The 19,581-nt window shown below is 36.3% G+C and overlaps 1 protein-coding gene across 1 annotated transcript; it reads right to left on the bottom strand.

Moving 5' to 3' along the window:
- Positions 1-259: 259 nt before the first annotated feature.
- Positions 260-17,724, bottom strand: LOC127440939 (THO complex subunit 1-like). Its single transcript, XM_051698024.1, has 21 exons — positions 17,570-17,724; positions 16,670-16,743; positions 16,468-16,528; positions 16,263-16,332; positions 15,950-16,068; positions 15,797-15,845; positions 13,747-13,842; positions 12,274-12,356; positions 11,994-12,067; positions 11,776-11,884; positions 10,092-10,226; positions 9,875-9,975; positions 9,705-9,771; positions 9,536-9,586; positions 8,493-8,563; positions 6,703-6,798; positions 6,529-6,594; positions 6,371-6,454; positions 6,095-6,242; positions 5,786-5,870; positions 260-691 (listed from the first exon to the last, which is right to left on the bottom strand). Exons 1-21 carry the CDS (start codon positions 17,618-17,620, stop codon positions 414-416), a joined length of 1,968 nt encoding a protein of 655 aa, XP_051553984.1. The 5' UTR covers positions 17,621-17,724; the 3' UTR covers positions 260-413.
- Between the last annotated feature and the right edge of the window lie 1,857 nt (positions 17,725-19,581).

Below are 19,581 nucleotides of genomic sequence, written 5' to 3'. Positions count from 1 at the left end.
TATCTATTGAATGTGGATTTTGTTACTGAAACACTTCAAGAGGATGTGTGTTCATGCTCAAATACCACTCCTATCGTCAAGCCACAATGCAACAAACCCCATTGTAAACTTTGTCTTGATAAACCCAAATACAGTTATGTAAGAAGACTTTAGTGCATCTCTCTAATAAGTTATTGACTGCTGGCTTTTCATAAACGGTGAAAACAAATAAGCATGCCAGTGATACTTGTGTGTGATTTACAGATATAAAACCATTGGATTCATTTAGTATGGACATTTATTTCAAAAGTTATATCGCTACTAAAGAATACAGTTCATTGAAGTACAGTAACAACAATGTCGAAATTTTTTAAAACTGACCAATAAAAGAGAGGGGAAAAAAAGGAAGGGGGCACCATGGAATTAGTGTGGAGTTATGTTTCGTTAAGACAGTCTGCAATTTTGCGGAATCCAGCCGCATTGAGGGCCGTGACCAGGCTCTCCATCGTAGCTTGGGAGCCTTCTCGGTCCTGCCAGGCCACCAGCAGCATCTTTGCCTGCAGCTCCACGTCCTCGCTGTCTGACTCTATCACACGGATCTCCTTCTCGGTCATCTCCAGATGGTCTGCCAGCGTCTTCCACTGAGCTCCGAGTTTTGCAGCGATCTCATCCATCTGACTGTTAGTCACTGTCTTGCTCTGAATGCTGGGACCTGGATGGAGAAAAATTATCACATTAGATCAGGGTTCCCACTCTTTTCAAGGGACAATTTTCCAGGACATTTCCAACAAGTGTAATATTTAAGCAAATTAAGACTTGTTTATGTTTAACATCTTGTTTTTTTGGTTAATTTACTGTAGTTCAATAACTGGGGTCTCTGGATACTCGGAAACGATAAGGTAATAATATAAATGAGACATTCAATATCTCTTCATAAATTTGGACAATTTTAAAATATTTCTTGAAGCTTTTTACTCTCAAAGACATCAACTGTGAGGCAAAAACGTGTGTGAAAAAAAATTTGGTGTTAAGTTGGAGCCAAAGTTGCACTTACGCGTCACTTCATAGACTTCAATGTATTCCGCAGCACTGACGCGAGTCATGTGAAAGCCCCTCAATGTGTATAAACATCAGTCACTGTTACACATCAATAGCTCTTCCGCCCTTTTCTCTCTGTGATGAACATGGTAGACACACTTGCTGATTGATGCTCAAGAAAACGAACAACAAGCCCCTCATTCAGTCGGTCGGTATATGTACCAAGTCATTCAGTTTGTTTATGAATGAGAAGTTTCACAAGTGCCTCTTCTCACTGTGCACTCGCTGCTTTAGCCAAGCACGCGATTGGCTGTAGCTGTAACCAATCAAGCGATCTGCCTCAGTTGGACTGTGATTGCCAAGCACACGATTGGCTGCTGCTGTAATCAATCATGAGGGTGTAAGTGCCCTTAACCGTTGATGTTGTTTCACATTCTGCAGCCACCAGCAGTTTGTGTATTTGACTCCTATTCCGAGTCCCAATTGTTACCATGTTTTTGTACATGTAACGAAAAACTTGCTAGCAACACAGTCAAACCATTTTATTATACTAAATTATTTTCCCGGACATTTAGGTATTTTTCTAATTTTCCATGACTTTTCCATGACTGGAAAACTGCATTGCAAAATTCCAGGTTTTCCAGGACATGTGGGAACCCTGAATAATGTTTCTCTTCCTGTTGAAAAGTACCTTTTACTAGGGCTGTCAATTTAACATGTTCATTTAGTGTGATTAAATATGTGAAATAACGCATTCAATAAAATTAACAATCATGACCTGTAGGTAAATTCCATAAGCTTTGATTTATTTATTTTTGTTACGCAGGGGGCAGTCATAAAACAATATACTGACTTCTAAAGCCACTTTTTGTATTGTCTAATCCAGTGTTTCCCAACTAGTGTGCGGTGGCAAATTATATTCCACAAAATAAATAAATGCATCAATTAAAAATATAATCATGGGTCGGACTCCTGCTTGATTGATTACAGCAGCAGCCAATCGTGTGCTTGGCAACTGCAGTGCTACCGAGGCAGATCGCTTGATTGGTTACAGCAGCGCGTGCACAGTGAATCTGTGGGTGCGTCTCAATTGCTGCGTCCGAATATCCATACTTCCTTGCTATATAGTATGCCAAAAACAGTATGCCAATGGAGTAGTATATCCGAATCCACAGTATTCATGAAGCAGTACGCAAGAAATAACTGGATGACCTACTATTTCCGATGAGATTCTGAAATGCCGATCGGCTGGACACTTTACGATCCCATAATTCCTCAGGAGCTGAGGCGACATCACGTTCAAAACACTGGATTTAAAAGAACGTGGGTGAATCGCCAGTCGGACGGCTCTTCTCAACTATAAGTGCTATATATGGTTCCAGTGCACTGAAACCCCACAATGCACCGGAAAAACCAGGAAGCATCATTGCTCACTATGTTCCCCTTACCGGAAACATCGTCATGTCTTCTGAAGTCTATCAAGTCGTTAGATGACGAGCACAAGTGTATAACTATGAAGTCCAAGCCTTTTTTTCTCTTTAAAAGAGATGTTGTTTGTAATGTCTTTCATTCATAATTACCCTGAAAGTGAAACAATCTTTTAAATATCTGAGCTGTTAAAAGAATGTTTAAAATACACTCCAATATATTTTTATGTCATTTATCTGTTATAATAACACTGTACATTTGAATATCTTCAACGAAAGTGAACGAGTGTCATTTATACAGCGATGGTGCTGATTAATAATAGCTGTGCTTGAATGGGTAAGCTCGTTAACGTGTCACAGGTGATTGAGTCATAAGTGTCCCAATGTTCAGTGGATCAGGAGCCGGCTGCACCAGCAACGTAAGTTTCAACTTAGCCTAGTTGTGGCGTAAATGGGCACTAAGTCACAATTTACGCACTACTAAATATTTGAGCATTGCAACATTAAACTTGGGTAGAACGTAACCCTACGTATAAACTAAATATTTATGGAAGCCTCCGATCAGGAGTAACGGATGGAATAAAAAAGCAGACTCATTTAATGACATCAATGAGCTCATGTTTTGGTTGACAAGCTTCAATCCTTTCGACATATATGATGATGTTGGCATTTACACTCGTTTACATTTACAGGAGAAAACATTATGTAAAAAACTTCTTCAGTATGAAACCGATCTAACAGTGCACTTTCCTGTGTACGCCGCCAGGTGTCAAGTTTCAACATATACTAAATATATATATTAAAATGAATAAATGTCTATTTTCCAGCCTGTTGTATTAGTATTTATTTATTGCCCCTTTTTCATTTTAGATAGTTACTTAAGATTGTTATTTACATGGGCTAAATATACCATTAATGAAATCTTGTTTTATTACATATCATACTTCAATGGGGATATAGTTTATTACAGCTGACAGTTACGTGAGCAAACAAGGTTTGAACATCAACCATAACAAGACACTTCTGTGTACAAATTTGAAGGCTGCTTATTGGATCAATACAGGTAAACGTCATATTAAGCGACTACACATTACTTTACGGAGAGCTTATGACCTACTAGTTAAGTCTTGCCTTAAGAACAGGTGATGCAACTAAATTAAGCACTGGCTTAGTTACAAACTATCTAGTAGTTACTAAGCCCTTAGTGTGAACTTAAGTGAGTTAAGTGTGTAAGGTCTCAACATAAGTGAGACCTTACGCACAACTGGTGCAACCCTACCTAGTACCCTTACCAGTGCCCGAATTCATGTTCACAATATACTGATTCACGACACAGGGCGCTAGGGAGCTGATTGAGACACAGGGTGTGTCTGACAGGAATGGAGCTTGAAATCTGAAGAAAAGGCACTAGTGAAGCTTCTCATTTGGAAATAAGCTGAATGACCTGGGACTGTTCACTTCGGCATCTTTTGTCTTCCTTGTTCATTACGGAAAGAAAAGGGTGGAAGAACTACGATTAATGTGTAGAAGTGAGTGACGATTATACACGTTATGGGTCTTTCACATGACTCGCGTCAGCGCTGCCGTATACATTGAAGTCTATGAGCTGATGCCACTTTACACAAAAGTGTTTTTCCACACATGTTTTTGGTTCACAAATAATGTCTTTTGAGAGTGCAAAGCAACAAGAAATATTAAAATTTTTTTCCAAATTTGTGAAGAGATACTGAATGTCTCATAATTTCTTTTAATTAAATATTACCTTATCGTTTACGAATATCAGAGACCCCAGTTATTGAACTAATTTAAATTCACCAAGAAAACGCTTAGACCTAAACATAAACGAGTCCTTTTATTACTTTCTGCTATCAAAGCAACTGACAGTTTTTCTCTCTCTTCCAAATAAATACTTTCAATGTTTATTGTGCATATTTCCCACTTTCTTGCATGGCAAGCTCGTAAATTTGCCCCTCCGTGACACTTTCTGCAATGCTTGTCATGTGAAGGGCAATGCAGCACTTGACGCTGGCTTTGAGTGGAGTGTTGACGCCTCAACTCAACTCAACTCATTTGAAATGCGCTTTACAATGACGAAAGAAAATAAAAAAATCTGCATGAAAGTTGACACATAATTGTTGGCGAATGACACATTTGCGGTTTTCCTCATCAGTGTTGATTAGAATGTCAGGCTCTCTCGCCGTTTGATGTTTGACTTACTTCATAGTGCTTTAAGGTAAAAAAATTAAAAACTCAGAATAATTAAGGTGGGTCACGCTGCTCATGCAAGTTTTGAAGTTTGTGCCACGATACAGAGAAACCGGGCTGAGTATGTTCTCCCACGAAAATCGCGTGAAACACAGCTGCGTGTCTGATGAGAAGCATATTCAGAACGCAAGATTAATGTCATTGAATTTGACATTAAAACCCATTTCTTCAATTCTCTCAGTCTCACATAAAGCCGCTCCGCCTTCCCCCTCCATTTCTCAGACAGAACGAGGTGCACGTTTCTTGCCATGTGGTGGCGGTTTTGCCTAACCGCGATACAGACGATAATCCAAAATGTATACCAGTATATTGCCCACCCCTATCCACCTCATGACCCGTACATTAATTCCAAAATAAGCCTTGAATTTTTGCGTTCCGCAGTCAGCAGGTGGCAGTCATAAAACAATATCCTGTCTTCTAAAGCCTCTTTTTATATTGTCTGATCAATGCCAGTACATAATAGTACATAATGAAAGTAATGTACTTGAATTGTCTAAATTATTATAATTTACATTTAACCAATTATATAAAATAATTATATAATTATATTATTATTAATTACATAATTACATATACATAATTACATAATTATATAATTACATATAATATTAATATATGCTAATAATTGTGATTAATCGGCACATCATGTAATTCAATTAAAAATGTTAACTGAATGGCCCTAATTTTTAAATTTTCTTAAGAAAATTATAGTGAGGTATGATGCTAGGGTGTTGCTATGCAGTTGCTAGGCGATCCCATGTTCTTCCGCCCATTTTTTTGTCTGATTGCACACAAAAGCCATAGTATACTCCTGTACTCAACAATCCACATGATTTGAGGTATCATTCATGTCAGTAGCACAAACTGTGCAGATCATGTTATGGACTGAAGTTTAATCAAACTCCTAAGTATGAATAATAATAATAGTAATGCTTATATTAGCAAACACCACTAAAAATCAGATACAGTCTGCTTGGCTGTCTAATCAAAGACCATAATTTTTTTCATTTCTTTTTTTTTTTTTTTTCAAATGGCTTTCAAAGATTCATAAAACTGAAGGGCAGTTATGTACTCACTGTCACTGCTCTCTTTCAGCAGGTTATCTCCATTCTCATCATCATCTTCCTCTCCTGTTTTTATCTCCTCAGAGGGAAGGTCTTTCTGTAAGTTTAATAAAAAATAAAGATGCTTAATTAAAAGGCCACTTTGGTATCTGAAAGAGTGATACTTTAGATAACCGTGTCCTTTTCTTTGTGTGTGCCTTATATGCTATTATTAATTGAATTTTTTTGTATATATGTTGGCATCGACCATTAGTTGAAATGTTCTCTGCCTTTGCTAGACAACTTTCTTAGCTTCAGATAATGAGGTGGACGTCCACTCACAGGAAGCTCTTTGGCCAGTTTGATGACCATGTTTTCCAGATAGTCAGCCAGACTTTTGAACTGCTGGTTGGTGGGCTGGAAGAAATGGGGGCTCCGCCGGGACAACAGCCTCAGGGCTCGCCAGCCATAGTTCGAGTTACACACAACTCTGAAGGGAAAACGGTGAATAACTCAATAACTTATGCTGAAGCCTCAGTCAAGTATGATAGTATGTAATCAAATTTGATTTATTTTTATATATATTTTAAACGAGACTGAATTATAAAACATCTGTACTTGTACTCATCCTCCACCATGTTTGCAGGATCAGCCTGTTCAATGGCCTCTTCGAAAAAATCTTCCAGTGATGGCATGAACTCCCTTCAACCAAAACATGAATTAATACAAAACCTCTGACTAAATGAAGAAAGCAGCACTGTTTCTGAAATACACACCTGCTGTCTGACTTGCAGGCCTCCATGTTGTCAGGATTAAGATTCCAGAGCCTTGTGAGCTCTTCACTGATGAAGATGAAGAACAAAGAGAAGCATAAATAGAAAATAAGATTGCCCACCACCAGCTATCTGGAGCACCACAGCAATACAAATTATGCAATATTAATATCTTACTTTCCCATGAGGATCTTACGATCAGGGCCCTTCCCCAAAAAGTCCTCTGGTGTTGGTCTCTTTCTGCTGGGCCGGATGGGTTTGGTCTCTGCTGGTCTGAAAGAAATAAACAGATTTACATTTTAGTGTTACAATGCTAAATAAAAAAATACATATATACACACACACACATACATATATATATATATATATATCAGCATAGATTTTTGCCGATAACCGATAGTTCCAAAAAGCAACTATCGGCACCAATTACAGAGCTCCAGACTGTGACTAAAATGGTCGCAAAAATAATTGATTGCAACAATAATTTAAAATCTAGTCGCCATTGGCAACAGTCGGGTTGTGTGCGTTCATATGCGGTTTCATCAGATATCATCTTGTGAGTTATTGAATACATCTTTAGAGTGCGCACTACCAGTGTGTCTCGAGCCACTTTTCACCCGTTCTGTGGTGATGAGCACACTGCACCGCACGCAACAACAAAACCAGCATGAGAGAGTCGTGACCAAATGACTCTTTTGAACTGGGTCTTTTTCATGAATCACCTGAAAAGAGCTGAGTGTGTGAACTCAGGAGCTCAGGTTAGCAGTTTGAATCAGATTCACTTTCTTAGCAAATCATCCATCAGTGTGTTCACAACTGGGAGCGCAGACATTTCAAAATAGGAGTCCCATGTGTATTTTGGGCTTCTTTATAATTAAAAGTCCCCGCACCACTTATATATATATATATATATATATATATATATATATATATATATATATATATATATATACACACACACAAACACACATACAGTACTGTGCAAAAGTTTTAGGCACTTGTGAAAAATGTTGTATGCTGAGGATGTCTTCAAATATAATGCCATAAATAGTTTTCATTTATCACTTAATGTCATACAAAGTCCAGTAAACATATAAAAGCTAAATAAATATTCGGTGAGACCACTTTTGCATTTAAAACAGCACCAATTCTCCTAGGTACACCTGGACACAGTTTTTCTTGGTTGTTGGTAGATAGGATGTTCCAAGCTTCTTGGAGAATTCACCACAGTTCTTCTATCTATTTAGGCTGTCTCAATTGCTTCTGTCTCTTTATGTAATCTCAGACTGACTCAATGTTCAGTGGGGGGTTTTGTTGGGCCATGACTTCCGTTGCAGGGCTCCCTGTTCTTCTATTCTAATCTTTTCTATTTGCAAAAGTAATGTTTGGGAGTATAAAATGTATATTTCCTATTGACACACTGAAATATACAGATGAAAATATAAATAACCATCTTAAGACAAATGCTTTTGTGAAACATCTTATGTGCCTAAGACTTTTGCACAGTACTGTATATAAATAATGAGATCCAGCTTTTGACACTTAGGACAATTGAGGGACTCATACACAACTATTACACAAGGTGCAAACATTCACTGATGCTCAAGAAGGCAACACTACTATATGCATACTATAATTCTGATTCTATAGATTCTGAAGGGCAGTACTAAATAAAAAAAATTCTCTCTTATATTTGTATAAATTACGAAAGGGGTGTGAACATTTATGAGACAAAAGGGGAATGCAGACTTGCGTATCTTCTCAAGTCATTGTTTTAGTCTGGAGCCCTGGATTAATCGATAAAACTGATATATCGGTCTACCTCTATTACATATCACACTCAGTTGCTTACCACATTATATAATTTAGTCTTTTTAGAAACCTTGCATTAAAACTTTACTTTTCAGAATAAATGTAACAAAACAGTTAGAACCATAATATGAGCCAAATGTCATCTTCATCAAGACCTTTCTTTCACAAAGCTTGGGCAGCCCTCATTTTTCCATGTGTTCCAGTTCTCTTCTGTGTTCAGGATGTGCTGTTGATGATATAATGGATAAATTAAGATGACACTAACAGACCAACTAGTTATCAATGGTTTAAACAAGAATTTGTTCATACATATCAACAAATGGAAGAGTTAAAACTAGAACTGGGTCATACTCTATATAAAATATTTCTGATATATTCAATATTATTTTGCTTCTGATATAAAATTGTACCTGTATCGTGAATATCGCAATGATTTTAAAACACTTTTTGGTTTTCCTAAAGTCTGTCATTAAACGATCTCGTAAGTATGATAGCATTAAAACAGAGATATTTTAATAGCATATTTCTAGTTTGACAGCCATTCATGTTGTACAAGCAACATATAAAAAGTAATAATTCCATTGTATTATAATAGATGTTTTATCAGCGGCTGATTTTTCCCAGTATTTTTCTCATCACAGCTCAGGATAGTAGCAAGTCCATACATCTTTATATATGAATTCTATACTACAATCAGTTTTAAAGACAGATTTTATTTGTATATATATTTGTATAGACTTTCTTCCAAGGAACACATTCACTTTCATTGTAATGAAAATAGATGCAATGTAAGTGAATGGTGGACTGAGGCTGTCATTTTGCTTTCCATTTATTAGAAGAGATTTTTACTAGCGCTGTCAGTTTAACATTAATTTAGTATGATTAATTATGTTAAAAAAATAACGCATAAAAAATTAAGACAATCGGCCCATTTCCCGTAAGTAAATTCCAAAATAAGCCTCGATTTTTTTTGCGTTGCGCAGTCAGCAGGGGGCAGTCATAAAACAATATACTGACTTCTAAAGCTACTTTTTGTATTGTCTGAGCAATGCTAGTACATAATAATGTAACGTATCCAGGTTTGGAACAACAGGATGACTAATTAATGACAGAATTTTCATTTTTGGGTGAACTATTCCTTTAAGCCTGCTTTAAACTTTTAGAATATCCAACCAGATGCCTTGCAGTCATTGTTTACCTCAACCATAGATGCAAACTTGTCACCATCTGGAGGGGTTTCTCTCAGTAACTTAAATAAAGAAAAGGCAAGTGAATACTCATAAAACAGTGCAACAGTAATTTCACAGTTTAGTTTAATAAATCCTATACAATACAATGATGCTGAAGTTCTCAGTATGGAAACTAACCTGATAGACAAGTTTGGTTGTGTCCTCAACCCATGAAGACTGATCATCATTTAAAACACAACTGGAACTGCAAGGGTTGAGAAAAAAATTAAGTGTGAAAAACAACTACTGACAAAAAGCAAGACCACAGTAAGTAAACACTGGTTTCGCTACATTGTTGTCTCTCTGACCTCTTGAACTTGACTTGGCCCTTCAGGTACTGGAACAGGATGAGGTATTGAAGTAGAATGTGTCGTCTGAAGTTGCTGTCACTCAACTGAAGATCCATCAACTGCAGAAAGATGAAAAATTCACCTCAAGTTAAGAGGTTTATGATGAGAGTATAATGTTGACAGCTAGACTGCCGTTTTAATGAACGAATGAATTCGAATGACTGGAAGCACCCACTTTCTCACTGGTGAGAAACTTGGCGAAGTAGACATGGTCTCCAGCAGCAGTCCTCATTTTCTCCAGCTTTCTCTTAGACGCCTGCATGTCGTCCAGTTTATAACTCTTGAACACAGCCAGTGTTTCGTCAGAAAACTGCACAGAGAACACGAGTCAAAAACTCAGTGTCAGTGACTGGGAGGCCAGAATGATCAACAAATGCAAGCAGACCAACTGTTTGTTCAGAATTACATTCTACCAGCCTTCTCCCACAATATCAAAAACAATGCAGTATGCAACGAGTATGCTGTGCACTGCACAAAGAATTTCTGCATGTATGAAATATCTGGATGACCAACTCAAGTTTTGCCAAAATGTAAAGACATACATTTTCATTGACAGATAGTGTTTTGATTTCGCCAATGCTAACAAAGAGGTGAAAAAGAAAGAAATTTTTTTTTTTTTTTTTTATAAAAATCTAGAAAACAAATGGTTCAAATAATCCAGTCATAGTCACAGTGTGTTGGGGATTTCCCTGCTTGAGCTGTTTCAAACTTAAAAACTTTGATCTGCACTGCCAATGCAGCGAATGAACTAGTCAGACGGCACCCCTTGCATAATGAATATGCCGTTTCTGTAAAAGCACGCTACATGTAACACAATTTTCTAAATAGTGAGGCCAATATTGGCCAGGCTGATTAATCGGCTGATATTTGGACATTTTGCGATTATCGGCAGATAGCTGATTATCGGAATCGGCCGAATTTTGTTCCAGTGTGAATAGGTCCATAGAAATGCATTGCTTTGATTTTCATAAAATTCAGGGTGAACAATTGTGATAGACCAATATATCAAGCAGGCCGATTAATCGGCCAATATTTGGCCATTTTTGGATTATCTGCATCAGCCGATAACGTGTTTGTTTGGCCAATTAATAGAAGTGTTAACTTTCCCTTGTATCAGTTCCAAATTCTATAGATTTGTAAATGGATAGCCAACACTTTCTGTTTTCAAGATTTTTTCTTTTCAAGTTTATGCATATATGAACAAATATTGCAGAAAATAAGTGTTTGCTTCACTTAAAATTATTTGAGTATATCTGATGTTCTGCTGTTAACTGTATTACGTTTAACGGCATTGTATCGGCATTGTATAATCCCATATTGGCCGACCACTAATCCTACACTGGAAAACAAGGAATAGTCTCTAAAGCTTGAAGAATTCACAACAGAGTAACTTTTTAAAGTAGCTAAAACTTCAATACATTCCTTCTATGCTATTATTTCAAGGAGCTCAGGTTTTCAGGATGGTTTTCTTATGGTGTTTATGTTGATAAATCTTGAATATGTTTGATAGATGTTTAAATAATGAAATGTTTACACCTTTTTTTTTTCTTTATTTGGCTTGGTCTGTTACAGTTTTTAATGTTTTTTTTTCCACTAAAATTATTTACCATTTTAGTCAAAGTGACTAAAATTAATGATGAATATGTCATGACGAAATACTGACTACATTTAAATGACTCATCAAAACACAACAAATATGACTATTTACAACCCTCAATGCAATATGCTCAATTGATCTTTCAAATGTGTAAATTCATTGTTCCATTCTCCAAATTGTACCACATACTATATTTAAACAAAGATGTATGCTACAGACAGTATATACTGTGTAGTTTTCTAAAAGTTTTGAATTGAGGTACCTTGAGGAAAGTCATCCATAAGAACTTGTCGTAGCATTGTATGGGGTTTCTGAAGTAGTCCTGAAGGGTCCAGAACTTTCTGTAAAGGTTGTAGTCGATGGGAATAGAGCTACAAAATAACAGCATTCCACATTAGGCTTCACTCAAACGGTCTAACATCCCTGAACAGAGGCAAAACGGGATGATGACTTTCTATCTAAGATACAAACACCCTTTACCAGGAAGTTGGTGCATCTTCATCACCCATCTCCCCCTCCTCCACCTCCATCCCCTCCTCCTTCACTTCTGAGTGCTGTGAAAATGAAAAATGCATGTTTATCTGTAAAGATCACCCACTAAAGTACACAATACAAGTGTCTTACGACCAGTTTTAAAAGCATTTTCTGCATGTTTTAACTCCAGTACTTACGACATGTTCCGTCATGTCATTGCCTGATCACTGATTAGGCAATGACATGACATGCACTGATCAGGCAATGACATTCAGCATTCATTTACCTGCAGTCCAAGTGTGCTCTCCTGTTCATTTTTGTTGAACACTGTGATGTTATCGAGGTTGAACTGACTCTGTAGGTTCAGTCCTGAAATAGTGGGAGAAGATTTTAGAGGAAGACCGATATATCGGTTTAACAGATTAATCGTTGCCGATAGTTGCTTTTCGGAACTATCGCTTATCTGCAAACATCTATACCAATATTTTTATTATTTATTCCTGTGTTCCTCTGTGTCCGGCGCTGTAGGATTCTAGAGTTACAATGACTTGGTTATACAGAATAACAGTGGTCTCTAGAGATGAAATAAAAACAATCACATGATTTGCTGTATCTAAATCTTTCATCATTGAGAATATAAATCTATATTTTTGTCCTCACTTCAATGCATATTTTGTTAGTAGATAACTTGATTAGATAAAGCAAGTGTTCTACAAAGAAAAATGCAACTATGAAAACGTGTCCCGTCAGCACATACATCGTGCTTCCAACTGTGAATAATAATAAACATTTGTCCTCATATTTACTGTATATAAACCCTTAATCTAGTGAATAAATAGGCTCTAAAAAGCTTAAATTGGTAAATCATAGTAATTGAGCCAAGTTTCCATCATTTCAAAATAAGAACAATGGTGTGTTTCTGGCTTATTTGTAGTTATAAGTCCCACGTATAAGACTAAGATTTTTTTTTTTACATTCTATAGATTGATGGATTTTAAAAGCTAACGGCCAATTAATCAGTTATTGGCCTTTTCCACCACCTTAGTTATCGGTATATGCAAATAGAGGTCAAGCGAAATTGGATTTTATTGATATGATAATTAAGGTGGTGGAAAAGGCTGATAACCGATTAATCGGCCGTTAGCTTTTAAAATCCATTTATAGAATGTTAAAAAAAAAAATCTTAGTATTTTGATACTATGACGGGCACAGACATAGAGGCTACAGGAGTCCAAAATGAATAAAACCCACATGCAGTTTGTTCAACCAAAATCCAAATAATAACCAGAAAAAAAAAATAATAATAACGTGGATAACTATAAACAAGCCCGGAATACACCTTCTTATTTCAGAACTCTTATTTTTAAATGACAGAGACACCATTACACTGCTTTATTTGCCATATTTAGCTTTTTTTTAGCCTATATATATATATATATATATATATATATATATATTCACCAGATGAAGAGTTTTGCTTATATTTTACCAGATGAGGTTTATTGATGAGGAATAAAAAAAATTAGGACTAAAAAAACAAAAATAAACTAATTAACTACAACTATTGGCACAGATTTTTGCCAATAACCAATAGTTCCAAAAAACAGCTACCGGCACAATTAATTGGTAAAAACAATGTCCGTCTACATACATTGGCAAAATCCACTATCACTCAACCTCTAGAAGACATCCTCTTTAGCTACAAAATACAGATTAACCCATAAACAAATAATAAACTCCATATCACAAGAAAACATACCAGATTTTTCTGATAAAGGGAAGAGACGTGCTAAAAACAGCTGAATTCGTCCACAAAACACTGTATTCTGAGATTTGGAGAGTCTTCTGAGGAGATCTGTAAGGGAACAGAGAGGTAAAGTCAGGATTACTTAAAACTATACAATGATTATATTTAGGGGTGTCATCTATATCGGTGACATATCAGCATCGGTCAATATTAATGATCTTATGAAGGACCAGCAATAATCAGAATACGGCAATAGTACTATAGTAGTATCTTTTTACATTTCTCCTCATTTAATCAGTGTACTCTTTGCACAGTTATCCATCTATTTTGTGGTACATACAAAAAGTCAAAAGTTTACATACACCTTAGCCAAATACATTTAAACTCAGTTTTTCACAATTCCTGACATTTAATCGTAGAAAACATTCCCTGTCTTAGGTCAGTTAGTATCACTAATTTAAGAATATGAAATGTCAGAATAATAGTAGAGAATGATTTATTTCAGCTTTTATTTCTTTCATCATGTTCCCAGTGGGTCAGAAGTTTACATACACTTTGTTAGTATTTGATAGCATTGCCTTTAAATTGTTTAATTTGGGTCAAATGTTTTGGGTAGCTTTTCACAAGCTTCTCACAATAAGTTGCTGGAATTTTGGCCCATTCCTCCAGACAGAACTTGTGTGACTGAGTAAGGTTTGTAGGCCTCCTTGCTTGCACAAGCTTTTTCAGTTCTGCCCACAAATTTTCTATCGTATTGAGGTCAGGGCTTTGTGATGGCCACTCCAATACCTTGACTTTGTTGTCCTTAAACCATTTTGTCTCAACTTTGGAGGTATGCTTGGGGTCATTGTCCATTTGGAAGACCCATTTGCGACCGAGCATCAACTTCCTGGCTGATGTCTTGAGATGTTGCTTCAATATATCTGCATAAGTTTCCTTCCTCATGATGCCATCTATTCTGTTTAGTGCACCAGTCCCTCCTGCAGCAAAGCACCCCCACAACATGATGCTGCCACCCCCATGCTTCACGGTTGGGATGGTGTTCTTCGGCTTGCAAGCCTCACCCTTTTTCCTCCAAACATAATGATGGTCATTATGGCCAAACAGTTCGATTTTTGTTTCATTAGACCAGAGGACATTTCTCCAAAAAGTAAAATCTTTGTCCCCATGTGCAAACTGCAGTCTGGCTTTTTTATGGTGGTTTTGGATCAGTAGCTTCTTCCTTGCTGAGCAACCTTTCAGATTATGTCAATATAGGGCTCGTTTTACTGTGGATATAGATACTTGTCTACCTGCTTCCGCCAGCATCTTCACAAGGTCCTTTGCTGTTGTCCTGGGATTGAGTTGCACTTTTTGCACCAAACTACGTTCATCTCTAGGAGACAGAATGCGTCTCCTTCCTGAGCAGGATGACGGCTGCATGGTCCCATGGTGTTTATACTAGTGTACTATTGTTTGTACAGATGAACGTGGTACCTTCAGGCATTTGGAAATTGCTCCCAAGGATGAACCAGACTTGTGGAGGTCCACAAATTTTTTTCTGAGGTCTTGGCTGATTTCTTTTGATTTTCCCATGATGTCAAGCAAAGAGACACTGAGTTTGAAGGTAGGTCTTAAAATACATCCACAAGTACACCTCCAATTGACTCCAATTAGCCTATCAGAAGCTAATTGGCTAATTGTTGACATAATTTTCTAAAATTTTCCAAGCTGTTTAAAAGGCACAGTTAACTTAGTGTATGTAAACTTCTGACCCACTGGTTATGATATAATCAATTTAAAGTGAAACAATCTGTCTGTAAACAATTGTTGGACTAATTACTCATGTCATGCACAAAGTAGATGTCCTAAACGACTTGCCAAAACTATAGTTTGCTAATATTAAATCTGTGGAGTGGTTAAAAAATTTGTTTTAATGACTTCAACCTAAGTGTATTTAAACTTCTGACTTCAACTGTATTAATGTTTGTGTACCTGAATTTACTTTAGACATGCGGTTAAGTGTTTCAAAGTAGTATAGAGCACATTAAATGCTTAGATAACAAAAATCATCACAACTCACCATTACACATTCTTAACAAGTAATTTTTTCCAGCAGAGTAAAAAGTATTCTGTAAACATGAGAGAAAGCACTTAGAATGCATTTAGAAACCTAAATGTTTAAGTTCAACAACTACCAATGAAAAATTCAATAAAACTGATCTTCCAAACTTACAGACTTCCACGTAGAAACATTTTCTTCAACAAATGTGAAGATTTTGTCACACTGATCCAGAGGGAGACAGTCGAGAACATCTCCCAGAAGAAGAAAGGGAATGGTGGCCGAGCAGATGCCTGTGTGGATATGAAGATGAAGAAGACAATAAATCAATGCAAAAAGATCAGTGATCCCCAACTTAAAAAACAGCTTTCTGGCATATGTTAATCTGGGTTTCTTTAGCAATAAAGACCAACTGTACATTTTCCATTTACTTAACAGGACACTGCTATCCACAGACTGTTTTTAAAGAGGTAGTAGTACCACATACCTTCAGTCACACCATCTATACTGATGTAGATCAGAGAAAGAAAATCCTCAACATTCACTTTCTGCTTCACCTGTAAAATAAAGTACAATCACATCAGACTCACAGACAAAATGTTAGTAATTCAAATATCAATGCAAGCATCTCAATGCTTTAAAATGAACATGGCATCACTAATTAACGTATGAAAGGAAAGCTGTGGACTCACTATCTGTTCTTCGAGGACTCCTCGGAGAGCTTGATCAAGAGTGGTTTTCTTCTCCGTTTCACTGTGTGCAGTCAAATTAAAACACAAGAGCATCTCAACACAAAAAAACATTCAAACATGCAATGCAAATGCAACATTGAGAAAACAGATGGTTAAGACACACACTTGTGAAAGATAACTGATAAAAAAAAACAGCGCTTACTTTCCGGGCAGATGACTAAACGCGCTGGTCAGAGGTTTACAATTCCTGATATCCACTGCACTTTTGGTGGCAGCCTGCAGAAAAGACACAATTTTTGTATAGTATTTAGATATAGATCAAGTAGATTTTAAACGGATAGTTCACCCAAAAATGAAAATCCTCTCATCATTTACTCACCCTCATGCCATCCCAGATGTGACTTTTCTTTCTTCAGCTGAACACAAACAAAGATATTTTGAAAAATGTATGAACTGTTTTTGTCCATACAATGGAAGTCAATGGGGTCCATTGATGAGAGGATTTTCATTTTTGGGTGAACTATTACTTTAAAGCTTTACACCATGTTCAACAAAAAATATCAGAGAGTACTTTTGGTGGGGGGGTTATTGTACCATTGCAATAGAAAAAATACAATAATAAACCTTTTTTGGTCATGGCACGATGGCAAAACTGTTTTTTTATTTTATTTTAACATGGTAGCAAGATGCTTTCATTTGGCCATGGTAGCGCGACATTATTAGCATGTTTTTTGTCCACACTGTACTATGGTTTACGACCCTGGGTTTTGGACAGTACCATGGTATGCTTTGAAGAACATAAATAACAAGATATTAACATCTGTGTACCATGACACCACCACATTGCTTCTGAGATGTCCTTCACAAACATCTATAGATATCTGCGGGCATTCATTAACAAATCACTGTCTAGTTTCAAATACCCATTTCGACTAAATGCTTTATAAATATCTTTTATGTGATCAGATATGTTTCACACAACCATGCTCAACTTTAGCCACCTGGATATTGAAACAAAGCACTACTCATAGTGGAATCGTCTGGCAATGTCAAAGCACATCTACCCGTAACTGACGGTGAGGATATAACATGAACGGTTTACCGTAAATTTCTCTATGGCTTCAGTGAAGTTGAAGTGGGACGGCGGCGACATCTTTTCAGGGTCTTTGTCCGTCTGACTCCAGGCTTAATGTACTTCCGGTTCATTTAAAATTTGAGCGGAATGTGTAACAAATGTCCAGCAGGCGTTATTTTTCATCTCCCGCGACTGAAATATTTAGACGTCAAACGATTGGACGAAAGTTGTCTATACGTCACCAGCTTGACGACGCGTTCTGATTGGATGGTCATCAATTCTATAACTTCCGACACTTTGTGTTCCGACAATAGAAAAACTGTTTGTGATTTTATTTTCATTAATAGTAAATTTCTGATAATTGTACTGGAAAAAAAATAGCTAGTTATATGTGACATCACTTTGTCCTGAACAATAATAAGAGATGTGTGATTTTTTTTTTTTTTTTTTTTTGACAAACTGATTTTGCCTGGCACCCACATTTATGGTTTCACTGTATGTCGAATATAAGAATATAAAAAAATATCCAGGTAACCATCAATTCCCATGAGAGATTATGTATTTTTTAATTTTTTTTTTTTTTACATTTATTTTGGAATTAACCATTTTAGACTTTTCTGAGAATGCTGTGGGACAGAAACTCTCATATAAGCACATAGACAGAGCTGAAAATATTATAATAATTATAAGGCAGTAAGGTTGGAAAACAACATTTTTAATTCACAGTTGACAGTGTATTTCTCACTTTTCTGTAAGCCAAGAAATATAAAACCTTCAATTATTTCTTACCATATTCCTGGAAACAGCTAAATATTTTAATCCTATTTCTATCATAAATCTACACGTAGTGAAAAAAAGGGCTTAAATATTTATCTGTTTCTCTCCCACACCTATCATATTGCTTCTGAAGACATGGATTAAACCGCTGGAGTCGTATGAATTACTTTTATGCTGCCTTTATGTGCTTTTTGGAGCTTCAGATTTTTCGTCACCATTCACTTGCATTGTATGGACCAAAAGAGCTGAAATATTCTTCAGAAAATTTTAATTTGTGTTCAGCAGAAGAAAAAAAGTCATACACATCTGGGATGGCATGAGAGTGAGTAAATAATGAGAGAATTTTCATTTTTGGGTGAACTTTTCCTTTGTTTTTATTGTTAATTTGAAATATTATTATTTTTAATAAACATGTAATTTACATGACTTAATTTCTTGATATTAAGTTTGCTACACAAACACACATCTTGATAATTTAAGTTTAAACACTCTACCTATATTTAAACTTTCTAAATGATTAAAAACTAGTTGCAGAATTAATTAATGATAAGAAGTTAAATAAATGAAGTGATATCATATAACAAGGATGTTACATATCGTATATTGAGCTGTATTAATATACTGTATAGTAAATAGGTTGTATATGTTGTATTAGTTGTATAGGACAGAAAAGAGTAAAAACACACTTTCATTCACTGGAAGCTGCGATATTACATCGTCCCCATTATAATATTAATCGCCTGCTGTAAACAACTTATTTAAATGCATGTGATAGTTTTGTCTAGTCTAATGAACTTCAAACTTAGTGTCTGTTTGTTTTTCTGCGATTTATAGGATCTGATGTCCCTCTGTTTATGGTTATTAAGACTATATGAACGACCTCTCAACTGGCCAATCACAGACCGGTTGTCAGAAGCTATTAGTAGCCAATCCGAACGCAGGAGGCGGGACCTGCCGGAGTACGGGTGGGGAAGAAAAATCACGCGTCCAGCAGATGGCAGTCACGCGCCTTTAACGCACACACGCATGAATCAACTTTTCAAAACGTAACATATGCCAGCAGCATTTCATTTTGATTATTGTATCATACGCATTCATATCTATGGTTAGAACAATAAAACTATAGTAACTTGGTTTTAGTCTGCAGGAGACGATGGGGGATGTTGCCTCCATGAAGAACAATGTGCATTTACTTTTCAGTTGTAACATGTTTAAGTTTAGCTTACATAAATAGCTCACGTACATCAGATGTCTGTTTTAGA

The sequence above is a fragment of the Myxocyprinus asiaticus genome, chromosome 5 (assembly GCF_019703515.2).
Source record: "Myxocyprinus asiaticus isolate MX2 ecotype Aquarium Trade chromosome 5, UBuf_Myxa_2, whole genome shotgun sequence".
NCBI classification, from domain to species: domain Eukaryota; kingdom Metazoa; phylum Chordata; class Actinopteri; order Cypriniformes; family Catostomidae; genus Myxocyprinus; species Myxocyprinus asiaticus.
This window is presented reverse-complemented; position numbering and strand designations above follow the sequence as displayed.